We start from the raw sequence: 25,818 nt of genomic DNA, 5'->3' as shown, positions 1-25,818 counted from the left end.
GATAAAAAACTTTGAAACGGGTTTTTGACGTCAATTATTTTTTACCGCGCGTGTAACTAGGAAGAAAACGGACTAAACTGTTTCAGAATGGACAGGCTGATGACGTCATTAAAAACATTTAAAGCCCAGTTTCTCTGTCAAAAGCACATGATTTCATGCGTTATTTAAATCAGTATTCCAGGCTCTAAACAATGGAGGTAAAGCGTAAAGAAATTTCCGAAAGAAAATGTTTTATTTGTGAATCATTGCTGACATCGGATAACTGGTCAACAAGATTATACGTATACGATATATATTATTTTGATCTGCGATTTAAGTGTATGAAATTATGACAACTGGTTGACAAATTCTAAAGATTTCCCTTGCATAAGGATGGGATTAATTCCGTCATCAAAAATTCTATTTCTGTAAATATTGTTTTATGAATTAAAGAGAGTTTTCTTCTGCTTGAGGGGATCTCCCCTCGAGGTCCAACAACTAGTCTGTTATAACAATTGGGTACTTCCGTGTCTGTCTGTGACATTTGCTAAGAGAATGTTTTGAGGTCGCAATTATTTGCCGACAAATTAGATTTTTGTTGACAATAATGTCATCAAATAAAGCCGTAAATTTAAAAACTTTACTAAACTAAACTAAGCTTAAGATATTGGATCTAATAAAGTAATCTTAGGTCCAATGTCTTAGTTCGTTGTGAACAATGAAAGGTGAACTTTGACAAGTTCGACTACTACCTCTCATTATTTCATTTTTGCAAGCACCTAATCTTTATGAAATATAGCACCTGTTGTTTTGATTTCTGTTACTATGATTTCAATAGAGCCTTGTACTGACGATTTCCCAAAGGTGAGGGACCAAAAAATTGCAACAGATGGAGTAAACTCTATAACAGTTGGTAATTATTTTCCTCCCACCTATTTGGAGCTAATACATAATATGGAATTGAAAGAAACAGACATCTTACTGGCAACATATCCAAGATCAGGAACAACAATAACAAGGAGATTGTTGTTGGTAATGATGTATGGAGCTGATTCAGTGCTTAAAATTAATATTAAAGAAATGGAGGAAATGTCTCCTTTTATAGAACTGAAAAAAGATGAAACAGGATACTTTGGCTACCACGCTGCAAAAGCATTGGAAGATGCTCCTCGCCGCCTATTAAAAACGCATTTACCATTTTGGGTGGCACCTAAGTCGACAAAGGCAAAAAAGATTATTGTTGCACGAGATGTGAAAGATACATTGATATCTATGTATTACTTTTATAAGAATGATAACAGAAACCCAAAAGAGATATACAACACGCTCGAGTTTGAGACGTTTTACAAAATGTTTGTATCGGATTCTACTCTTTGGGGGGATTGGTATCAATGGTATAGAGGTTGGCTGAATGCTTCTGATGAAAATACTCTTTTGCTACATTACGAGGATTTAATTAGAAATTTCGAGGAGACAGTTACAAAGCTTGCAGAATTTGTTGGTGTAAAAATGACATCTGAATTGATGTCCACATTAAAAGAAGCAGCTGATTTTAAGCGCATGAAAAAAGATTTGACTAGTCCATCAATAAAAGATTTTGTTCGTAAAGGAGTCATTGGTGAATATTGGAATTACTTGGATGAAGAAAAAGTCAAGTTTTTAAATAACAGGTGCCAGCAAATTGTTCCTGAGCTTTTAAAAATTTAAATGAAAAGCCCTTGCAGGCTAAAAGATTTCAGATTCTTGTTCATGTGTAATTTTGTTCCCTATACCTAAGGTCGCCAGTAGCCTGTTTTGTACAGAACTTCTACAGTGTTGTTCCGTTATTTGAAATAAATAGGTATTATCCCGTGGTATTATCTTGAACTTGCAAAATGTTTCATGTAGTACAAATGTCCAAAACGTGATTTGTGAAAATTAATACTTTAACAATACAGCACTACAGTTAAATTCTTAAGAAACGAACACGTTTTAGCATATCCATTTATTAAGTATCATTGCTTGTGGTGTAGCGATATTTTGGAAATGTTTTATTATACCTGTGACATGACTAAAATCTTTATCAAGTTTGAGAAATCTAAGATTTGACCATAAAGTTGGATCCTACAATTTTAAAAGCAAACAAAGAAATAGAAGTAGGCGAAAGAAATAAAAAGGTTAAGAATACGTTCATCGGTTTAGAATTAACAATAGTGACTAAATCCAAAATGCGATTCCGTGGTATTAATATTTAGACTAGGGTGAACACAGCAAAAGTCTGAAGTCATGATTAGTAGCATTGCAGCCAAGTGTCACCTTGTAGTTGGAAAGTGGCCTAGTGGAGTTTGCAGGAAAGAGGTTGGTACTAATTCAATTTTTTGTCTGACTTGCAAGCATTGGGTACATAAGTGCAGTAGTATTGGGGGAAGGTTAAGAGCTGACATTCAGTTTGTATACAAGCGTTGCAAAGGTGAGATTACAGAGAATGAAGTATTTCCAGCTTCAATGATGTACAACAGTGGCTCGTTAGAGATAGTTGAGAACTTCTGTTACATAGGTGATATGTTGGGCAGTGAAGGGGGAAGAAGTGTTACTTGCAGGATAGGTTCTGCTTGGAAAACGTTCAGAGAGTTACTTCCTTTGTTGACTAGCAGAGTCTTCTCAATTGAGTTAATAGGTAGGTTGTATGAGGCATGTGTAAGAAGTGTTATGTTGTACGGTAGTGAGACATGGGCAGTGAAGCAGGAAGATCTTGACCGTTTAGAAAGGAATGAATTGAGAATGGTTAGGTGGATGTGTAACGCTAGTCTGAGAGACAGAAAGAGTTCAGATGAGCTAAGAAGCAGGCTAAGTATCCGTAGAATTAAAGATGTTATCCAGATAAGAAGATTGAATTGGCTGGGGCACTTGGAAAGAATGGAGGGGGATAATTGGGTAAGAAAGTGTAGAGACTTGATAGTTCCTGGGGCAAAGCCCAGTGGGAAACCGAAAAAGACTTGGCAGGAGGTTATAAGGACAGACTCGATACAGAGGAAGTTGAGTTTAGATCTAACACAGTCTAGATCAGATTGGAAGAGGGTCTTTAATATACCCCGTCCAACCCATACTGGCATGAAAACGGACAATAAGCCGATAATGATTATGATGATGATGACTAGCAAGGGAACCCAGAGTCCAAACGCCCGGTTAAGCCGCAAGTAACTGTGTTACCTGGCGTTGAACACTTGAAAGAGCGATTAATAAGAAGTGTAAACTGTGCCACACATTTAGGTGAAGCGCTTTACTATAGTAGCTATGTCATAAATTGAGTGAGGCGCAAAACATTATGCCACAATTAATAATAATCCTGAAGAAATTCAGTCAGAGTGCAGAGAGCTTTATTACAAATACAAAAACGGCTACTGTGACAGTCAGTACAAAATTTTAACGAAAGTTACAAGAGAAGAGCGCTTGTCAACAGCATGGCAAATTCATAGAGCAGGTAGAATCACAGCATCTGTCTTAAAAAGAGCATATAGTTTAAACCTTTAGGGTTAGGGTTAGGGTTAGAGTTAAAAATAATTTTACAGAAACAATCATGCAATATTCTACAAATTTAACTGTAAGAGAACAACAATACGGTATTGACATGGAAGCAACTGCTAGGAAAACATTTGTTGAGGTGTTCACAAAAGATCATGAAAACTTTATTGTAAAAGAAACTGGTTTACATGTGTCAGAAGAATACCCATTTATGAGAGCATTACCTGATGCTCCCATAAATGGGTATTCTGATGCTCACGGCTTAGGCGTTTTAGAAATGAAATGTCCTTATAAATACAGCTCAGGTTTGGATGATGTTGAGTGTGATAAAACATTCCCTATTGATTCGGATGGCAACATAAAAACAAATCATCAGTATTATTTCCAAATCCAGCAGCAAATGATTGTTACAAACACACAGCTCTGCATCATTTTCAACATTGTCTACACCTGTATCAAGGTCAGCATCAGTGTCAGTGTGACTAGATGTAGAAGACATCCTTCTTTTTTGTACTCACTCAAATCTGTGTAGCTTGTGTTGCTGAAACACTTCCTTTTTGCGCGCGAACTTTGATGGCACGTAATCTGGGATGGTGTGGGCCTTTAGATTTTTCTCCTGAAATATACAAAAAAATTTGCTGAGACTTTTTTGTGGATCATTTAGTTATATAATATAGCTACTAAATAGCTAGCTAGGTTAGCTAGCATTAGAAGGAAAGAGTTTAATTTTATATATCTAGCAGCTACATCTAAATAACTAGCTAGCTATATGGATAACATTACTTTTGTTGTTTAGAAAATATGTTTTATATAAAAAAGTATTTTTATTTACCAGATATAAAATGTTCACTGCAAATTCTTGAGTTATCTATTTGTTTTTCTGTCCATTTTTCTCTCTTTATTGCTTGTACCCAAAAAAGTTTCTTGCTTTCTTCGTTGTGACCGAACGGTATGCGATAAAATTTTAATTTTCCAACTTGGAGCAGCCTTCTGCACAACAAGAATCAGGCATTTCTTCAAATATAAGTACAAATCACAACCAGAGCCTCTTGTTTTCACTTTGTCGCCTCCACCAAACTGGCGCTACTATCCTGCCACCTAGTGCGTATGCGTTCGGTTTCGTAAACACGCAATCCATCCATACATTTTCAATTTGTTTTCTTTTGGATGAAGCGAAGTTTATTAATGATTGGACTTTTATCCAGAAAACCCTAGCTACTACTGAGAAAGCGAAAGAAAACCAGGTGTGTTGTTTAGAGTATCTGGTAGAGAAATTAATTTAGGTAATAACGTTTTTAAGCCGTTTACACGCTTCCAGCTAAACTTTCCCTTAAATATGAAGTTAAATATGTTTTGTCTTCAGCCTGAACATATTTAACATTTTTTTGTAAGAATATTCTCTTATCAATGGGTCAGAATATCCTAAGAATATGTCTGAGCTGGATTGTTTGTTTAATATACAAATTTGTATGATGCACAAATTTTTTTAGAAGTTTACTTTTTTATTGCGTATATATCTCCAAACTGAACCTTTTTCTCTGCAAAGCAATGGGCTAGTACACCAGGGAAAATTAAGAACATGAAGGCTTAAACAAAAAAAAAACTATTCTTATAAAATACAGCGTGTATACTGCTTTTAACGCTACGAAGTGGTTGATGTCGTTATAATGAACCTTTATGTAAACAAAGTTAAATTAATGGTTACATCTGTTACGTTACCGTCTAAAATATATTCGATTCTTAAATTCGAAAGCACTGCATTGTTATCATGCACGGCACGTTTGCGCATTGGGGGAGTTGCTGTATACAATAGACTAAATAGCTAACTTGGTACGATGCATTAGAAACTGTACGTTGTGGAAATTTTGCAATAACCTTTTTTAACGATTTTTCTAATGTCTGCTATACCATTTTCCTTGATGTACATCTGGCATGGCAAAGCAAGTATATAGTTTTAGCAGATTTAACTTTTTACATAAGCGTTGTTAGACACCTTCGATTGTGTTAGACCTTGTGCATTTTTATTTTATTTTATTTTTATTTTGTTGTTGACCTGCTTATATTTTTGAACGTTCTGTACAATGCAGATTGTGAACAACCCTAATCCCAGGGCGTTTTTTCTCTTTTATTATTATTTTTTTTTGCTGCACATGCTTATGTTTCAGCGGTTATAGATATAGAATAATGCAAGTTGTTATTACTGTGTTCTATGTTTTTATTTGGCACCCATCATATGGACTCGATGAGAGATTCAGTGGATTCTTCCACGGGACTTCGGCTAGTAATTAAACATTAATTATTAAACATTAACATCTTATTTTCAATTTATGAAGTCATTGCAGTGCACTTATAACTTACGCTAAATAACTTTGAAACGGGTTTGTGACGTCAATTATTTCTCACCGCGCGTGTAAGTAGGAAGAAAACGGACCAAACTGTTTCAGAATGGACAGGCTGATGACGTCATTAAAAACATTTAAAGTCCAGTTTCTCTGTCAAAAGCACATGATTTCATGCATTATTTAAATCAGTATTCCAGGCTCTAAACAATGGAGGTAAAGCGTAAAGAAATTTCCGAAAGAGAATGTTTTATTTGTGAATCATTGCTGACATCGGATAACTGGTCAACAAGATTATACGTATACGATATATATTATTTTGTTCTGCGATTTAAGTGTATGAAATTATGACAACTGGTTGACAAATTCTAAAGATTTCCCTTGCTAAGGATGGGATTAATTCCGTCATCAAAAATTCTATTTCTGTAAATATTGTTTTATGAATTAAAGAGAGTTTTCTTCTGCTTGAGGGGATCTCCCCTCGAGGTCCAACAACTAGTCTGTTATAACAATTGGGTACTTCCGTGTCTGTCTGTGACATTTGCTAAGAGAATGTTTTGAGGTCGCAATTATTTGCCGACAAATTAGATTTTTGTTGACAATAATGTCATCAAATAAAGCCGTAAATTTAAAAACTTTACTAAACTAAACTAAGCTTAAGATATTGGATCTAATAAAGTAATCTTAGGTCCAATGTCTTAGTTCGTTGTGAACAATGAAAGGTGAACTTTGACAAGTTCGACTACTACCTCTCATTATTTCATTTTTGCAAGCACCTAATCTTTATGAAATATAGCACCTGTTGTTTTGATTTCTGTTACTATGATTTCAATAGAGCCTTGTACTGACGATTTCCCAAAGGTGAGGGACCAAAAAATTGCAACAGATGGAGTAAACTCTATAACAGTTGGTAATTATTTTCCTCCCACCTATTTGGAGCTAATACATAATATGGAATTGAAAGAAACAGACATCTTACTGGCAACATATCCAAGATCAGGAACAACAATAACAAGGAGATTGTTGTTGGTAATGATGTATGGAGCTGATTCAGTGCTTAAAATTAATATTAAAGAAATGGAGGAAATGTCTCCTTTTATAGAACTGAAAAAAGATGAAACAGGATACTTTGGCTACCACGCTGCAAAAGCATTGGAAGATGCTCCTCGCCGCCTATTAAAAACGCATTTACCATTTTGGGTGGCACCTAAGTCGACAAAGGCAAAAAAGATTATTGTTGCACGAGATGCGAAACAAAAACCCAAGAGATATACAACACGCTCGAGTTTGAGACGTTTTACAGAATGTTTGTATCGGATTCTACTCTTTGGGGAGATTGGTATCAGTGGTATAGATGTTGGCTGAATGCTTCTAATGAAAATACTCTTTTGCTACATTGCGAGGATTTAATTAGAAATTTCGAGGAGACAGTTACAAAGCTTGCAGAATTTGTTGGTGTAAAAATGACATCTGAGTTGATGTCCACATTAAAAGAAGCAGCTGATTTTAAACGCATGAAAAAAGATTTGACTAGTCCATCAATAAGTAGAGTAAAAATGCGGTATACAAAAATTTGTTGTTGTTAAAAAAGTGCCTCCTGGATAGAGGGTTAAAATAATCAAGATTTTTTTCAAAGCGTGCAAAATTTTTAACCTAAACACGGTGTGAAAACCGGTCACTTTACAAAACATGTCATTTTAAGTAAACCGGCTTAAATCTCAGTATAAAAGTGGCTAATATATAGACCTGTCCCTCTTGGTTTTCCTCATATTGGTTTACTGTATTTTCAAAATGGGATTTTATGCACTAAGTAAAAAACACCCCTAAACGCCTTGCGTTCTTTTAACGCCCATTTCTTGGTGACTTTGTAAAATAATGGACTAACTTGTTTAAATTCCTGTATCCGCCCCTGAACAGGTTGTTTGTTTACAGTACGAATTTTAAAGATTTCACATTTTATTAAGTTTCAGGTGAGGATTCAAAAAATTGCATTTATTTTTGTTTTAAAAAGTTGAGAAATGATAGCGGTATACCACATCTGCTTTTCCATAAATTTCCGAAGCCGCCAAAACAACTCTATGCATTGCGAAGGAAGCCTCTAAGAATAATTATACACAAACGTTTCTTCCTCTTAGGTAGTTAATCAATTTGTACATATTTAGATTGTAGGTGAATATTAATTTGGAAAAGCTAAAAACACCCTTTTTTTTTCTCTTTTGCAGATTTTTTTTTTGTTGTTGCTTTAGAAAGAAAGAGAAAGTCTAGGTGAGGAATTACTTTTTTCGACAAAACTAATGCAAGTTTCTGCTATCTATTTGGAAGAAGACCAAAAAATTGTGATATAGACCCTGTTGCAAAGGATGCATAATTGTCAGTTAATTTAGTAAAAAGAAAATCTGGATTCGCAATTTTTAGAAAATATCGGAATTTTTGTTAATTGTTTTAATTACGCGGCGTGCGAAACTAAAATTATGTTTTATTATTAAATTTTCTATCTTTAAATTATGATCATTCCTGACAGTACAACAGTTTATTTAACTCCGAACCTATCTAGAACTTATATATCAAATGGTATAAGCTACGACATATGAGCAAAAGTATATCTTGCCAGTCATGTTTGTGACGTCACAGGAAACAACTTAAATATTGTTGCTAGTAATTGTGCGCATATTTGATGAACTGATCACCAGTGATGCAATAACATAAACTTAATTCTTTTATAGGATTGAAACCTTTCTAACACGCTACTTTATCGGTGAAAAAACCCAACTAAATTATTCGTCCGGATATATGTAAAAAAAGACTTTATTTTAATATTTCATATCTTCTTATTGTTTGTTATCACTTATTAATTACAATACAACCCGCGTTTTCACTTACCGTGTTTGAAGTTAGTTCCTCATCAACATTTTTGTCAATTGAGAGATTTTCTTCTTCAATGACTTCAATGTCATTGAAGCTTAAATAATTTATTTTTAAAATTTGTTCTTCCTTTTGACGTCTTTCATGCAAAAAAACAATCTTTGAATTAAACAAAAAACCATCTCCGCAGATAAAATTCGTAGGATAAAAATGTTCGTCGGCCAAAAATATTGGTCGGTTATTAATTTCGTCGGGAAAAAAATTTCGCTGTTAAAATTTTCGTCACCCAGCAAAAAAGCAAAAAAAAATGTTTTTTAGCCACGACGTATTTTTAAGTTGTTAATAATACAATAGTGTGTAGACGAAAACATTACAGAAGACGGCGATTATTTGTGGATGTCTACAATAAACTAATGTCGTATGATTCTCATTCACGGTGTCATTAACGTTTGGTTTCCACCAGACGATACATTTAGCGATAGAAATTAACACTGTTGCTACGACTTTTTTTTGTCTGATAAATTTATAAATCGCCCGAACAAAAATTAATCGTCAATCCAATGCCCCAAAAATTGTTTCATCGTTAAATTTTAGATTTTTTATATGAAAACAAACGATGGTATGTTGGCTTTTGCTATTTGCAGTCGTTGGATATTCACCGTCGTAGAAGACGTCAACACTAAACCAAATTAGTGAAAGAAATTCGAACATTTATTCAATTCCGTCGCTCCATCAATAACAAGAATGATCACGTGAGCAAAGAACAATAGACGTAACCAATCAAAAAGAGCGGACGGTATTCTCACCGCAGAAATTTAGTTTCCAAACCAGCGTAATTTTTCAAACCTTAACCATTTTGATTTCCTTGTGGTAAAAAAAATTGCTGAGTCTCCTGGCTAAAGTATTGCCAAATTTAACGACAGAAAACTGACTCATAGGAGATAAATTTTCATTCTGTTGTTAAAAGGATTATAACAACGTATTTATAGTAATTACAGTATTCACAGTATTTATATAACAACACGTAAGAGTCACGACGTAAAGTGCCCACTTAACAAAATTTGCACTGTGGCCAACCTCATCCCCAGGGCTTGTTAGGATTTTTATATTTGGACAGCCTAACAAGTGCTGGAGACGAGGCTGCACTGTTGAAAATGATCATCGCGTAAATCTTATTTGGTGGACACATTTTTGGAATGTATTTTCGAGAGAACTAATTTTTGCAAGAAAGGTTTTTAAAATAAGATTTATTTTTTTCGAGACCTAATTACCAAGTCCTAATATTCGCAAATTGTGCGAAAAAAGAATATAATGAAATTTAGTTTTCCAATTTATACCGTTTTTTAAAGGTATTTAAGTAGGAGACATAAAAAACTACTAAAGCTGAAATTTACATTTCTATTATATTTAGTATCAAAAATGAAGGAATAATTCAAAATTTCGCTGTAATTAATTTTTCGCGAATAGCAAGTTTCCAAATAATTTTCAGGGGAACTAATTTTCCCAAAATTGACAAAAACTTCCGTAACTAGCTAAATTCATAGACTGGAGGAATGGGCGCTAATGTTTTTCTTGTGGGGAAAAAATCCATAGTGGGGGGGGGGGGGTTGTTGGGCAAATTGAAGCAAATGGAGTTAAACACAACACGTCCAGCTTTATAATATGTTATAACGTTATTATAAACATTTAGCTGCATAATCGTATAGTTTAACACTTGGTGAAGACCTTTCCGAATATACTGGAAGGTGTCATTACAAACGTTAGCTAGCTAAAAACTACAACAAAAATGGTTAGGTGGTCTGGTGCATCAGCCTTGTGTTTCAACAACCACACAACTTTGGGTATTGATGGGAAGCCTTTAAGATTTTATCGTTTACCAAGATTAGAATCTTTAAAATCGCAATATCGGAAGATTTTAAAAACAGATAGTATTAACTAGAAAAATGGGTATATTTGCTGTGAACACTGGAGCTCCAATGAGAGATTATCAGTGACAGACTTGCCAGATGTTTATAGGTGAATATTTATCATAGCACATCCGTATTTCATTCTCAACAGAGAATGCTTCACTCCGATCAGACCTCTGATCATGACGGGCGAGTATAATGCGTGTAAGTCATATTGAAGAAGAACTACTTTGTTCATCACTAACATACTGCCAAGCAGTGAGCGGGATTCGATCCGCGGTCACCAGAACTGGGAGCCGCAGACGAACCCACTACACTACGTGCGGCATGCTTAATTTTGGGCGAATTTCAAGTCTGTTGTACCAGAGCCTCGTACGAGTTTCATCTTCATATCAAAAACACTACAGGTACTGGGTTCGAGGTTGACGAATAAGTAGAAAACTATGTAGTCTTATTATCTTTAACCTCAAATCCGTCATTAAAAGAGCTCTCAAATAAAAATTGACAATTAAAATTTAAAGTAAAAATATTGAATTTTATGTTAAAAAAAGCGTTTAATTATCACACGTAGTGTTGCTTCAGAAGAAGACTCGTTTGTAATTATTTCATAACAGCTTATTTCATAATGCAATTTTAAATTGTTTTGCAAATGGAATGCTTTTATCTCATTATTTCAGGGTCATTGTTGGCCACTACGTAATAACGGCTCCAGAAGCCACAAGACCTTGAGGACGAAGTTGTATTATGACCATATTTCGAAGGAGTAAAAACATTAGTTAGAAATCACACCGGAAAATTTTCGTGAAATTATCACTGTTGGCGTGAAAAGGTGCAGTTACGATTTTAAAAAGCGAAATTGTGAAATTTATGTACCATACTTTAAGTAGTCTTAAACATAAAAAATATAACCAAAGTGGATTGGGTATCCAGAGAGGAATAAGCAAAAAAACACTGGACATTTATCAGTACTATATAAATACAAGAAAAAATGACATTTACAAAATTTGTCTTTTATCTTTTTTTATGGAACCAATTGCTTTCACAATTTACGAAGAAGTGTCTCCAATACACTCTTACCATAAAAAATTAATCGGGTATTAAAAATATATATATAAAAAAAGGGGAAGGCAGTGTCGAAATTGGGAAATCTACAAGAGCACAATAAGTTTTTGCGCCCACATTTGACTAAAGGTTCCGAAATAATAAATTTCGCAAGAATTTATTTTCACGAATGACGAAATTACCGACAGTGGTAATTAAGGTTATGAAATTTAATTCTCGCGAAATTTTATTCCATTAAGGAATGAGAAATCTTAAAATTTCACCACAAGCTGTTTTTAATAATTAAAATGGACATATTTCAATTTTCCTGATGACGGATAAAATAAGTCGGCCAGATAAAAGCGATTATTTGGCGTCGTATTCTGTTACAAAAAAGCCATAAACGTCAACGGGTAAAACAAATACAGTTGAAGTCATGTAATTCGAACTCCTATAATTCGAATAGTCATATAATTCAAACGAATTCTCCGGTCCCGTCCGAATTTACTCTAAAATCGTTAAAAGAAAACTCCTATAATTCGAACTCATGTAATTTGATAAATTTTGAAAATCGAACAGTTTTCTAGGTCCCGTGAGCAAATTTTGATCATGTAATTCGAATTTTGGAAATTTTGTCCGTTTAAAGTTTTATAATTCAAATTTTTCAACAGTCGAACGTTTCAATGAAGTTCGAACTTTTCCAATAATCGAACTTTCTCATGAAATTCGAAGTTTTTAACAATAGAACGTTTCTATAATATTCGATTTTTTTACAATCAAACATTTCATTGGAATAGAATGTTTTGAAAAAGCTTTTGAGTATTTTTGTTTGTCTGTTAATATTTTATTCTCAAGTGCCAAAAAAACGGTGGCATCTTTATAGTTAGGGGTAGGGGTAAATTTAACCTCCAGCATTACACTCACATGTAAAATGTTAAAACAAAACAGAAAAACCATTTTTTAAGTCATGTTTCATTACATGACTTCCCATATTGATTCAATGTAGCTACGGTATGTATATAAATTTTCGCAAATCAGTATACCATTTTATGAATGATGGACTTTGGTATATAAATGAGTGACAATGTTCATCAAAAATTAATAACCGGGGTGAGGGGGTGAGGAAGGGTTCTAATGAAAAGTTGAAAATTAAAAAGCGGGTGGGGGCCGTTTATTCGGCACTCAAGAGTACATCATTCCCAACAATGGCATCCATGATGAGACGCAATGAGGTGACTTCGAAAGCAAAGTACAATGCTTTAAAGAATCTGGAAATGGGACACTAGCACACTAGTAACCTGGAAGAAAAATAAGGAGAAAATAATCGAAGTTATTTAATTAGTTAATAATCGAAATTTCTCTTTAAAACGCCACCATCGCAATACGAGATTAAAGACGTAATAGCGACTCTGAAGAAACTGACGTTTTTTGAGACCGATCCAATACTAGTACGTGCCATTTTACTCCACGGGATGTTACAACATTGATAATTAATAGCGCCGTAAATCGGTTAACATTTCCCCACCAAAATTCGGCTGAAAAAAGTTAATCTCCTGTAACTTTAAACTTTTGTAAAACAATATACAAACCCATATGAACCAAAAGTAATAAACCTAGAATCTAACAAACACATCCTTCAGACCATGTACAGAAGAATAAAACGGTTGTGTAAAGTAATAAGCTAAGACAAAGTAATACATGTTTTTCTTGAGGACTGCACACTGCAATGTTTACGCAATAAATGCATTTACAACAAGTAATTGGGGCCCAGCTCTTTCGCCTTTTGACCTTGTATGACGTCACATAAGCAATAAAAATTCTTTGTATCGTAATGTCTTGAATAGTAAACTTTATCTTCTTTGAATATTCTCCTCCCTAGGGTCTCCTAGCCCCTGAGTCGCGAAGCGGGAAAATGCCCTGGAAACGAAGTTGTGTTTAATACCAAAGAATTTTTATGGAACCCCCTTTTCAAAGTACATTTCTTAAATTAGGTTTTATCCACCACAGGAAGTGGATTCCAGGCGGAGAAGAATCATTAAAAATTCTGATTAGTTGGCATAAATCGTCCCTGAAAGATAAAAATTTCCACCAGCGCCAATCAAAATATGCTCAAAATTATACGATAAAAATATTCTACTTAGTGAATTTTAATTTGATTTCATATATTTTATATAATATCCTCGTTATAACCTCGTCTGCAGGAGTTTTTGCCTTTGACACATACAGGCAACAAACCCTGGGGACGAGAATGATATCTGCGATAGAGTAGAAAAAATACAGGGCATTAGCAAAATCAAGGAAGAGAGACAGGTATCCTTTCCAATGTATCCGCTACTGTTTACGTTTTTTTTTTGGAAGAAAAAAATCACGTTTTTAAGAAAACGACTAAAGATCATGAACAAGTTTAGAAACTTAAACTACCCTCAGCCTGGTTGCTATAAAAACGTGTCGGTAATAACAAGGAGATCATATTTATCTCTAGAAATAAATATAAAAATCAAGAGCTGATTTTTTATCATCAAATTAATCTTTTCTGGGTATAAATCCAAAGCAACTCACCGCACACATATATCGCGCGATTAATTTTCATTTTTAATCACCGCTTGCCCGCGCTTAACACGCGGGCAGTTATGTACCTTGCTGTTGTTGTTACTTTGAAAGAAAATTTTTGCAGAACAACTTGGACTTGACAATCCATGCTCGTAATAATGTCGATGGCACACTGATAAGAAGGTGATTAAAAATATATTTATAATAAGTAAAATAATAATCTGTTTCTACATATGGCTGGGTTTGGGTATAGAAATTTTTTTTATTATATATTGTAACAAGGTATTGAGTGATTGATCTCGTAAGCTTTAGCCAGATGTACCGCGAGAAATCAAAGCATTTCTAGTTTGATGCTAAGTAATTTTGTACATTTTAATTACTTTGGCTGGTATTTCCTTTTCGAAATAGTTTTAAAAGATATGTTTTAACATTTTTAGAAGGATAGTTGGGAATAGTATAGACACCACATAGCTCTAGCATAGCTGGCTAGCTTAACATATAAACCTTGCTGATTTTAAAACTCTGATCAAAATAAAACTTGTGAACTCTTAACAATAATGTTCTTATTGAAGAATTTTGTGTTTGTTGTTTATCAATTAGTCAGGTAAGAATCCAGGACACTCTTAGATCTCGGTTCACACCCAAATTAAAATATGCAGTGTCCAATACCAAGCAGTAGAACACCCTAACAATTAAAACCTGTATGCCTGGTAGTCATAAAATGTCAGGGTAAACTGTCGAACCACATAAATGAGGTGTTGTAAATTTTTACAAAGTTCCATGATATATGTATACACGTAACGCAGTCCTGGTCATATGAATTTTAGCAGCCAAGTGATACTTCACTCGCCTCGATTGTTGTAGGTGCGTGATGAATTTCACGCGTCTCGCCTTAATTGAGGAGAGTGATTATTCAGTTTTCATAATTTGAGGTGCGTGATAACACATATGAAAAGTGTGGTCATCTGGTAGGCCTACTGAGTAATTGAATGTATTTGCATCTTTATTAAAGTCTCAAAATTTCCGTACGTAATTCGTTTCAAAACTTCGTATCAATGATCAGCCCTTTAAATTAGCGTTGGCATTCGGCACTGCCAACGTAATTGCTGACGTAAAATACGAAGATACTGTAGTTGCGTCTGCAAAAATGGTCGGCGTTGTTATGAAGAACGTAGGGTATAGAGAACATTAAAGTCTGCCCCTTTCCTTCATGCTGACACTCTTATGCTCAGCTGGTGCATTACACTGAGACTCAAACGAAAGATGGAAGACCATTTGGAACCATGCCACAAGTCAGTCAGACCTTCATCGTCACAGAAAATACTGCTAGAAGAGTGCTCACCCATGAAAGTTAAATATAACCAGAACATGGGAGAGGTGTCCCGTACCTTAATACAGCTTTCAGACGAATGTTCTCGTGATGTAATACCAAAAAATAACATGTTGAATACAGTTAAAAATCTTTTTAAAAGGGGAAAGAGAAATCAAATATGTTTAGTAATAATAATCGAAAAAATTGTATATAGTATTAAAAAGAAGTCCAGAAGTTCTGTCTCCCACACGATACAGCAGGCAATAAGTCAGCTCTGCCCTCGGTTTTGTGAGAAGAGATGTTCTGCAAAGACTCTAACAATTGAGTCTCCTGTACAGTTTTGCTTCATGATAAGCTGTGCCAGTGACAAGCATTTTCGAAGCATTCCACCAGCGACTTCTGCGATATACAACCTAATGATGCCCTAACCTAATAAACTTTAAGTCATTTTTTTCTTTGATTATTAGTATATATAGTAAATAATTACTTTATACAAAAGACATTTCAGGTGCGCATTATTGAAGTGACTAAAGTGTTTTTGGTGCGCAATTGAAGTATGCATGCTCTTTGGCAAAACTTTTTAAAGCTTGCTTATAAAATTTGTTGTTTTTAGAAAAAAACCTATAGCTAAATAAATGTTTGTTGTTTTTAAAATCCATGTGTCAAATTTTAAAAAATCAATTCACAACTTTTTAATTCAGTTTATTTTTTTTCTTCATATTCAACACATACTGTATATACTTCAGTATATTTAAGGTTTTGACATGTACTCTCTAATGCAGGGTTAGCTCATTATTGAGGAAGACAAGTGTCAAAAATAGATGTTTTCTGAGAGCTTAAAATACTCAAAAATATGGAAGCATGCAGCAAGTTTTAACTTAATTTCATACATGTATTTTTCATAAGGGAACTTCTTCTTAAATAACAACAAAACAAACAATAATCATTGAGGGCAAACTTAAAGTTCACCTAAACATTATTACACAAAAAATACTTCTATAAATAAACGCTCTTAAAGCTGTGGCGTAGGCACCAGCGCCATTTGATACAAAACAACGCCCTTTATCCTGCTGAAGTTTTGACTTACCTAAGAAAATACTTGTATCATGCTCTAACTACCCTAACTATATACTCGCTACTTTTCTGTCTTTTTCGTACTATTATTTGGAAATGTTCATTTCCTCTGAAACATGTATTTTGCAAAAGCATAAATTGGTTGCTAAGAACACATCTGCCGTGATTTTTTATCCTTAATTTAAGGATTATTTGGCTATTTTTGGAATGAAAACAGTGAGTCAAACTTTCAGTCTCACCAGAAGAAAATAACCTGTGCTTAGTGTGAGGTTGACAATTTGCTAGTACGAAAATCGACCAGAGGGCAAGGCAACACAAATTTGATTTTGCAATTGATAAAAGAATTTAATAAAAAATTGTGGAATAGGAGTACTAGGAACTACTGCTGTGTGGAAACCAAGAGTATAGTCTTCTATTGCACAGATGATCAAGACTAAAGTCTTCTTGGTTCACTTAAACTGTCAGTTTGCTCGAAAACTGTCAAAATGGACTGTGCCGTAAGAAAAATAAACCCATAGACTTATCCATTTTTTGGTTTTTCCACCAATTGAAAATAACTTTTTCAAAGAGAAAAAAACAATTCACTGACCATGCACTGGCCTAAAGAAAGTGATATTATTGGCATGTGTTTGTATAATGTACACCCTGACACTCAATGCATAATCTTAGGCAGTTTTCCGAGACTTTTTTGTTATTTTATTGCTCTTGTAAACTGGAAACAAAGCTTTTATGCAAATAAGAGAGAAATCTGGCTAATCAGGAAATCTCTAACACAAAACCCAATGCTGATAGTAGTCCTGTTAAAATGTATGCCTTTGTATATCCTAACGTAGTACCCACGTTGCTACAAACACGCTCTTGCAAAAATTAATGTGTGAAAGGATTTATTTAATAACCCACACTACCTTTATTCATCCCATATCACTTTTCATTTTTATGTATTGCACAGAAGAGTTTTTTTAAAAAACTTGATTTTAAAGAAATTTATCAGGAAGAGTATTAAAATTAAAACAAAAATCAAAAATGAAAAACTTTTGGAGTTTGATGATTAGGTACATATTTTACGAAAATGAAACAAAATTTATGATATTTGATTATTTGTCTTGTAAATGTTGATTTGATGCACACAAAATCCTTGGAATCCTTCATAGAAACCACGGTACTAGCACTGAATTTGCAATATGCGATGTCAGTGGTTTTTAATTTCTTGTGTCTTTATTCAGGGAATCATGGGTAGAGGTGGGCCACAATTTTGGGGGTAACTATTATTTCGTTAAGCTGTTGTTACCCTAAGTTTTAAATTACATTTGTTAACTAATAGTAATAATTTATGAATACATTTTTAGAATTCTTCTGTTATCAGTTTTTTTATTATTCATTACTCTCCCTAAAAATGAAACGGGGGAACAAAAAACGTTTACCAATACCTCTGGCCAAATTGGAGTGAACAAAGCTTTGTTCCCCTTAAACAACAAAATCTCTGGCCTGAAATGCATGGATGATTTTCTATTTTTATAATACGCTAAGTCTGTGTATCTTTTGGTTACAGGATGTGTTTATTGTGTAGATTACCTGAAAATAGCATATGTTTAAATTGTTTATGAACAAATTCTGGACATATAGCGTGACCCCATTAAGTTTGTGTGGAAAATAACATCGTTCTTGCGGCTTTAGTTGTTGATGTGTTTAGTTTTATTATATTAAAAAAGTTGTAATGCGCATAAAAATGTTGTGTCCTGTGTTTCATGTTCTGCCAAGTTGCCAAAACACACTTTCCACAGAGTTTTTATAAATTGAGTGTTGTGATTTATAAATATAATGAGTTTTCTCTGCTATTAAGAACATTCTTTATGTGTGTTTGTTTAAAACTTAGTGAGATTATAGAGAATGAAGTATTTCCAGCTTTAATAATGTACAACAGTGGCTCGTTAGAGATAGTTGAGAACTTCTGTTACTTAGGTGAGATGTTGGGCAGTGAAGGGGGTGTTGGAAGAAGTGTTACTTGCAGGATAGGTTCTGCTTGGAAAAAGTTCAGAGAGTTACTTCCTTTGTTGACTAGCAGAGTCCTGTCAAGGTAGGTTGTATGAGGCCTGTGTAAGAAGTGTTATGTTGTACGGTAGTGAGACATGGGCAGTGAAGCAGGAAGATCTTGACCGTTTAGAAAGGAATGATATGAGAATGGTTAGGTGGATGTGTAACCCCAGTCTGAGAGACAGAAAGAGTTCAGATGAGCTAAGAAGCAGGCTAAGTCTCCATAGAATTAAAGATGTTATCCATATAAGAACCAGATAAGAAGATTGAATTGGATGGGGCACTTGGAAAGAATGGAGGAGGATAATTGGGTAAGAAAGTGTAGAGACTTGATAGTTCCTGGGGCAAAGCCCAGAGGCAGACCGAGAAAGACTTGGCAGGAGGTTATAAGGACAGACTTGGTACAGAGGAAGTTGAGATTAGATCTAACACAGTCTAGATCAGATTGGAAGAGGGTCATTAATATACCCCGTCCAACCCATGCTAGCATGGAAAACGGACGTTAAGCCGAGAATGATGATGATGATGATGGGTAGCTTACCTCCCGTGAAAAATCAAGTTGAGCTCATATGAAAGAGCTTGAAAGGTTGTCTAGGAATTTGAATATTTTTTTTAAAATTCTTGATTGGTTCTTTAGAATTTGGACTAAGAAGATTCACTAATTATGCATGATGTCACGAGTATGATCTGCAAGGGAGTTATTTAACATTTTTCAAAAGCCATATAGAGTTAAAAATGTTTTCTGGCCATTCACTTTGGCGTGTTTTGAATATTTTACATAATTTTTTTATTTAGTTACCATAATTATGCTCAATGCATACTCATGACGTCACAATTTCGCATAATTAACGATACTTTTAAGACAAATATCTCGAGAACGGATAAAGATTTTTCAAAAAAATAAAAAGATTTCTAGACAACTTTCATCTTTAATATGAGCTCAACTTGATTTTTAGTGGGAGGGAACCTTTAAGAACATTTTTTGTGTTTGTTTGTTTAAAATTTAGGGGGTAGCTAAATAGAAGGCAACCTAAACTTTAACTAAAATCGAGAGACCACATTGAGAACAAGACATTATATAACTGACAATGCTTTCCTCATATTGCTATAAAATGTGTAAAAGCATAAATTGCTAATGTAAGTAGTGATTTTTGCAATGTGTTTTGTTAATAGGAAGGAACCCGAGGTTTAAGTGATTCTCAACCCTTTAAAAAGTTGGTTAGCAAGTCTTCCTTAAAAACTCTTTCGTTCTCAAGATATTCACATTTAAAGAATTTACATAGATTTAATTATGCTGTATAAATTATGATGTCATATTTAAGTAATAGCAAATTTTTTTCTGTCATTAGTAATTTTAAAACTGTTAAGGAATGTGCATTCAAACTTTATCAATGCGTACTAGATGTTATGAAGCTAAATTGATTAACATAATTTTTTTTTGTTAAAATGACACTAGTTTGCTCGTCCAAGGCCTCTTAGATTTTTTATAATAGCCCTCTTATACATCTGGTTTCCTTTTAGTTAAAAAACTACACACCAACAAGAATTAAAAACCTACCTCAGTGTTGTAATAAGTTCAGTAATTTGCCCACACTCAAGATGATAAATTACCAGTGTAGGTAACTTCTAAGAAAAAAGGGGTGCTCCCAGGCTTTTGCAAAGTCTTCTCAGACTTGCATCAATTATGTTATGTGCATCTGCCAAGTCTAAAAAGATTTGCGTGAAAGTATGTTTTTAAGTTCAGAGAATGTGACCAATCTTCCAGCCCAAATTGCAATATTTAATTATCTTATTTTTATTTCTCGCTGGTCGTGTCTGGTTTATTCAGCTTGTATCAGTTTTTTAAATTTTAGTAAAAATGATTACAATAGAATCATGCAGCGATGACTTTCCGAAATTAAAGAACCAACAAAAGATAACAAATGGAGTTAATTCTATAGTTACTGGTAACTACTTGACAACAACATATCTCGAAAAAATATGCCAGATGGAGTTAAAGGAGACAGACATCTTGTTAGCCACATTTGCAAGGTCAGGGACCACAATAACAAGAACACTGCTGTTGGTAATGTTGTATGGAGCTGACAAGGTAATCAACAACCCTGATTTTGACATGGATCGCATTTCTCCATTCATTGAATGTGAATCTGTTTCACAAATGAATGATGAAAATGCATATGTAGGTTATGATGCTACCATGGCACTGGAAGATGCTCCTCAGCGGTTATTAAAAACACACTTACCAATTTGGCTAGCACCTAAATCAGGAAGGGCTAGAAAAGTCATTGTAGCACGTGATGTGAAAGATACATTGATATCTAATTATTTTTTGTACAAGAATGATAAAACAAACCCAAAAGAGATCTACAACACCCTAGAGTTCGAGACATTTTACAAAATGTTTGTGTCAGGTTCTACCCTTTGTGGAGATTGGTATCAATGGTACAGAGGTTGGTTAGATGCATCTGATGAAAATACTCTTGTGTTACATTATGAAGATTTAATTAGAAATTTTGAGGGGACAGTTACAAAGCTTGCAAAATTTGTTAGGGTAGAAATGACATCTGAATTGATGTCCACATTAAAAGATGCAGCTGATTTTAAGCGCATGAAAAAAGCCCTGGATGTTCCAGAAATCAAAGATTTTTTTCGTAAAGGCATCATTGGTGATTATCAGAATTACTTAGATGAAGAAAAAATCAAGTTTTTAAATCATAGATGCCAAGAAATTGTCCCGGAACTAATAAAATAATCTGTTAAAAAGGGGTTATTCATATAGAAAATATTTTCTTAAAAAACCATAATAATATTTCGGCTATATGAAAATGGAGATCTCAAATTGTATTTCATTTCTGATATGAACAGTTTCTTCTGTAGTCAATATGTCAATTCAGCGTAATTTTTTTAAAAAAACATAATTTTATCAAATGAACCATTTATTGTTTTTAGTTTTTTTTACCTATTAAAAAACCTATTAAATATTTTGGGGTATTATGGAAACCTTTTTTTATAGTTTTATATATACTTTTTATTTTAACTTGCATATTGTATGTTCTGTGTTTTTTCAGTTTTCCAATCAAACTGAAGCTTTAGCAAAGAATACTTTTAAAATAGAAATTGGTTAAAAGTGTTTTTGATTTTAAAAAACAGATTGCAACTGTTTTTCAGACTCACATAATTGTATAAAGACTAAATTCATGCAATGCATTTCTATTTAATGTAAGACCTTCTATATTCATAAGTTTTTTCATTGTCATTACATAGCTTTTAAACAAAAATTCAGCACACGGTGGATGTGCAGATATTTTGCAAAAATGTGTTTTCTTACCATCATACATGGAAGGATCAAAACATGTTCTATTTGCCTTGGTAATAGCTTTTTAACTTGATCTCCCACATATAATAGTTTTCCTTAGTGCAAACACAGGCTTTAAAATTATGTTACATTCATTAGACTAAACAAAACTAAGGTAGGGGGTCCTCTTTGATATTATCAGCCAGCCATATCTTTTTAGGGCATCAGGCTGCTCTAGCAAAAAATCGAATAGTTTGAAGCTAATTGTTTTCAGGCATTCTCTTTATGAGGCCACACTAGCAAAGACTTTGTCAGAGTGTTGCTTAGCCAAGATCAGATAGGTCAAGACGTGTCATAGTATATTTTTCAGATATCTCAGTTCATTTGTGGTTGGGGATGGGGGTATTTATAACATGCATGTGTACTAGTTATTATTTTACCATTTAGTATAATGATTTCAATAACAGACTGTCTTGACAACTTTCCAAAATTGAATAATCAACAGCAAGTGACAAATGGAGTTCACTCTATAGTTACAGGTAATTACTTATCTACCACATACCTTGAAAGAATACACAAAATAGAGTTAAAAGAAACAGATGTTTTATTAACTGGGTTTGCAAGATCAGGAACAACATTGACAAGAACATTGTTATTGGCGATTAAATATGGAGGTAATAAAGTGCTTAACAATCCCACCTTCAACATTGATATTTTGTTTCCATTTATTGAGTTTGAATCTGCAGGTCAGTCAGTAAATAATGACAATACCTATGTCGGCTATAATATTACTATGAATTCGCAAGATGCTCCACATCGCTTGTTAAAAACACATTTGCCAATTTGGCTTGCACCTAATTCAGCAAGTGCAAAGAAAATTATTGTGGTGCGAGATGTGAAAGATACCTTGATTTCTAATTATTTTTTGTACAAGAACGATAGCACTAATCCAAAAGAGATATACAACACACTCGAATTTGAAACGTTTTACAAAATGTTTATATCAGGTTCCACCCTTTGTGGAGATTGGTATCAATGGTATAGAGGTTGGTTAGATGCTTCTGATCAAAATACTCTTTTGTTACATTACGAGGATTTAATTAGAAATTTCGAGGAGACAGTTACAAAGCTTGCAGAATTTGTTGGTGTAAAAATGACATCCGAATTGATGTCTACATTAAAAGAAGCCGCTGATTTTAAACGCATGAAAAAATATTTGACTGTTCCATCAATAAAAGATTTTGTTCGTAAAGGAGTCATTGGTGATCATGAGAATTACTTGGATGAAGAAAAAATCAAGTTTTTAAATCGTAGATGCCAAGAAATTGTTCCAGAACTATTAAAATAATCTGTTAAAAATGATAGATGCCAAAAAATTGTTTCTGAGCTTTTAAAATGAAGTAAAAGGTAGTAGTTTAAGTAATCCATGCAAACTGTACAATACTGTTTTACTGTTTATTTTGAAATTTTGTCTCTATTATTACACATTTTTGGTCAAAGGCAATAGTGAAGTGACCTAAAAACTAATGAGTGAGTCCTCAGGACTCACTCATTAGTTTTCTCTGATTGTTTGCACAAAGTAATATGCCAGTAAATGTTAGAAGGTGGCTTTTGGCAAATTTAACAAAGTGGGTTTTAGTGTTCAGTGTTTCCTGAAAAAGTACCATTACAATTTTCTACAACTAAAGTTAAATGTGAAACTAAATCATTATCCACAAATTTTTCCACATGCCTTAAAACTTAGGTTTCACTATTTGCTTAAAATATGATTTCCTTTAAATTTATTTGTTTCTTTTTTTATAGATGAACTATAACCAGAGAAAAGATAATTATTTACAAATTTTACTTGATCTCATGTTTAAGAAAAATGATTGTGCTAGGTTTTCATGTTTATCTTTCATTGTTTTATTATTTATGCTCATGTCCGATATTCGTGTGAGACAATTAGATGTAAACTTGTTTCATAAGCAACTAAGTTTCTGATTTTGAAAGTTAAGCAAAGAATGCTTCAAACTGAGTTATCTAACAAATAATCTCCAAACGGTTTTCGAAAGTATTAAAAATGTTTTAAAGAAACTGACACAAAGAAAGAAAGAGTGCAAAAAATAGCTATTGGATGTTACAACTAGCATGTTGGAAAGAATGAATTTTTTTTTTGTAATTACTTTAAATTAATAAAAATTTGTAATTACTTTAAATAGGAAAACCTATATTTTTACCTATGATTTCCTTAAGGTGTGAGATTAGAAAAAAAGAGCTGTATTTTCAAAAAAAATTTAGTGATTGGATAGAAAGAAACCTGAGCTGTCTAAGGGTGCAAAAATATTGTTTAAAAAAGTAATAAGCTAAATTATTTCCAAAAATAAAAAAAAAATAAAAAAAATTTTTTTTGCTATGTAATAAAGATCAAATATTTGTACACAATCATCTTGGGTACCAAGTTTTATTTCTTATAATTATCTACATGCAGGATAAGAAGATGTAAAGAAACCTGTTAACTAATGGCTATTACCATAGTGACCAATTATTTATGCAGAAGTGTATAAAAGATTTCTTCAAGAAACTTTAAAACTCTTTTTCACAGCCTTAATTTTTTAAGAGAGAACTTTTATGTTTTAAACCACCGCAAATGGATTTTCCCATGGATTTTGCTGTGTTTAATTTATTTTGAGTATTTTGAATTGGATCTAAATCTTCTTTTATAAATAATAACCCCATTCCTTATAAAAATACATCCTTGAATAAGCACCAATCCTTCACCCTTAAAAATTAAATAAACGTAATTAGCTACTTTCCCTTTTTTTTTACTTTTTTTCTTCAAAAATATCATGATTTTGTTTTTGACTAGTGTTGATTTTCATGAACATCTTGTATTATCGAATTTTTTACCTGATATTTTGGTTTTAGTCATAATGATTTCAGTACAGCCTTGCACTGACGAGTTTCCAAAGGTGAAAGACCAAAAAATTGTAACAGATGGAGTAAACTCTATAACGGTTGGTAATTATTTTCCTTCCACCTCTTTGGAGCTAATACATAATATGGAATTAAAAAAAACAGACATCTTACTGGCAACATATCCAAGATCAGGAACAACAATAACAAGGAGATTGTTGTTGGTAATGATGTATGGAGCTGATTCAGTGCTCAACATTAATGATGATAAAATGGACGAAATGTTTCCTTTTTTGGAACTTCACTTAGGCGGATATGTTGGCTATGATCTTGCAATGGCGTTACAAGATGATCCTTTGAGGCTATTAAAAACACATTTACCAATTTGGCTAGCACCTAATTTAACAAAGGCGAAAAAAATCATTGTCGCACGTGATGTAAAAGATACATTGATATCTTGCTATCACTTTTATAGGAATGATACGTCCAACCCAAAAGAGATATACAACACACTCGAATTTGAAACGTTTTACAAAATGTTTCTGTCAGGTTCTACTCTTTGGGGAGATTGGTATCAATGGTATAGAGGTTGGTTAGATGCTTCTGATCAAAATACTCTTTTGTTACATTATGAGGATTTAATTAGAAATTTTGAGGAGACAGTTAAAAAGCTTGCAGAATTTGTTGATGTACAAATGACATCTGAATTAATGTCTACATTAAAAAAAGCAGCTGACTTTAAACGAATGAAAGAAGAATCGGTTTGTTCATTGATAGAAAATTTTGTTCGTAAAGGAGTCATCGGTGATCATAAGAATTACTTGGATGAAGAAAAAATCAAGTTTTTAAATGATAGATGCCAAGAAATTGTTCCTGAGCTTTCAAAATAAATGAAAGGGGAGTGGTTTTAAGCAATACATCTGAAGTATTTCGCTACATTTTTTTTTATTTTTACAATTTGTGTTTTTTTACTGATGTAAGTATAACATATGCATAATACATATTCTTCCAATCTAATCTATATTGTGTTTT

At 33.4% G+C, this 25,818-nt stretch overlaps 3 protein-coding genes and 1 pseudogene across 5 annotated transcripts; all 4 read left to right on the top strand.

Annotated features, from left to right (window-relative positions):
* The first annotated feature begins 575 nt into the window (after positions 1–575).
* Positions 576–3,737, top strand: LOC130612858 (sulfotransferase 1C4-like; annotated as a pseudogene).
* Positions 3,738–6,412: 2,675 nt separating this feature from the next.
* LOC130612856 (cytosolic sulfotransferase 3-like) lies at positions 6,413–7,184 on the top strand. Its single transcript, XM_057434199.1, has one exon. It carries the CDS (start codon positions 6,642–6,644, stop codon positions 7,182–7,184), a length of 543 nt encoding a protein of 180 aa, XP_057290182.1. The 5' UTR covers positions 6,413–6,641.
* A 7,072-nt stretch (positions 7,185–14,256) lies between these two features.
* LOC130612575 (sulfotransferase 1C4-like) lies at positions 14,257–25,701 on the top strand. 3 transcript variants are annotated; one of them, XR_008975495.1, is made up of 3 exons: positions 14,257–14,362; positions 22,339–23,298; positions 23,695–24,327. XR_008975495.1 is itself a non-coding variant. In XM_057433908.1 (2 exons), exon 2 carries the CDS (start codon positions 22,343–22,345, stop codon positions 23,237–23,239), a length of 897 nt encoding a protein of 298 aa, XP_057289891.1. In that variant the 5' UTR covers positions 14,257–14,362; positions 22,339–22,342; the 3' UTR covers positions 23,240–23,770. The 3 variants fall into 3 exon arrangements, 2 of the variants coding, with proteins under 2 accessions (XP_057289891.1, XP_057289892.1); XM_057433908.1 differs by having other exon boundaries at positions 22,339–23,770; XM_057433909.1 differs by lacking the exons at positions 14,257–14,362; positions 23,695–24,327 and adding an exon at positions 24,799–25,701 and having other exon boundaries at positions 23,161–23,298.
* On the top strand, positions 17,874–21,713 carry LOC130612577 (sulfotransferase 1C3-like). The gene has a single exon (XM_057433910.1). It carries the CDS (start codon positions 20,455–20,457, stop codon positions 21,346–21,348), a length of 894 nt encoding a protein of 297 aa, XP_057289893.1. The 5' UTR covers positions 17,874–20,454; the 3' UTR covers positions 21,349–21,713.
* Positions 25,702–25,818: the final 117 nt, after the last annotated feature.

Source organism: Hydractinia symbiolongicarpus, chromosome 10 (genome assembly GCF_029227915.1).
Source record: "Hydractinia symbiolongicarpus strain clone_291-10 chromosome 10, HSymV2.1, whole genome shotgun sequence".
NCBI lineage: Eukaryota > Metazoa > Cnidaria > Hydrozoa > Anthoathecata > Hydractiniidae > Hydractinia > Hydractinia symbiolongicarpus.
This window is presented reverse-complemented; position numbering and strand designations above follow the sequence as displayed.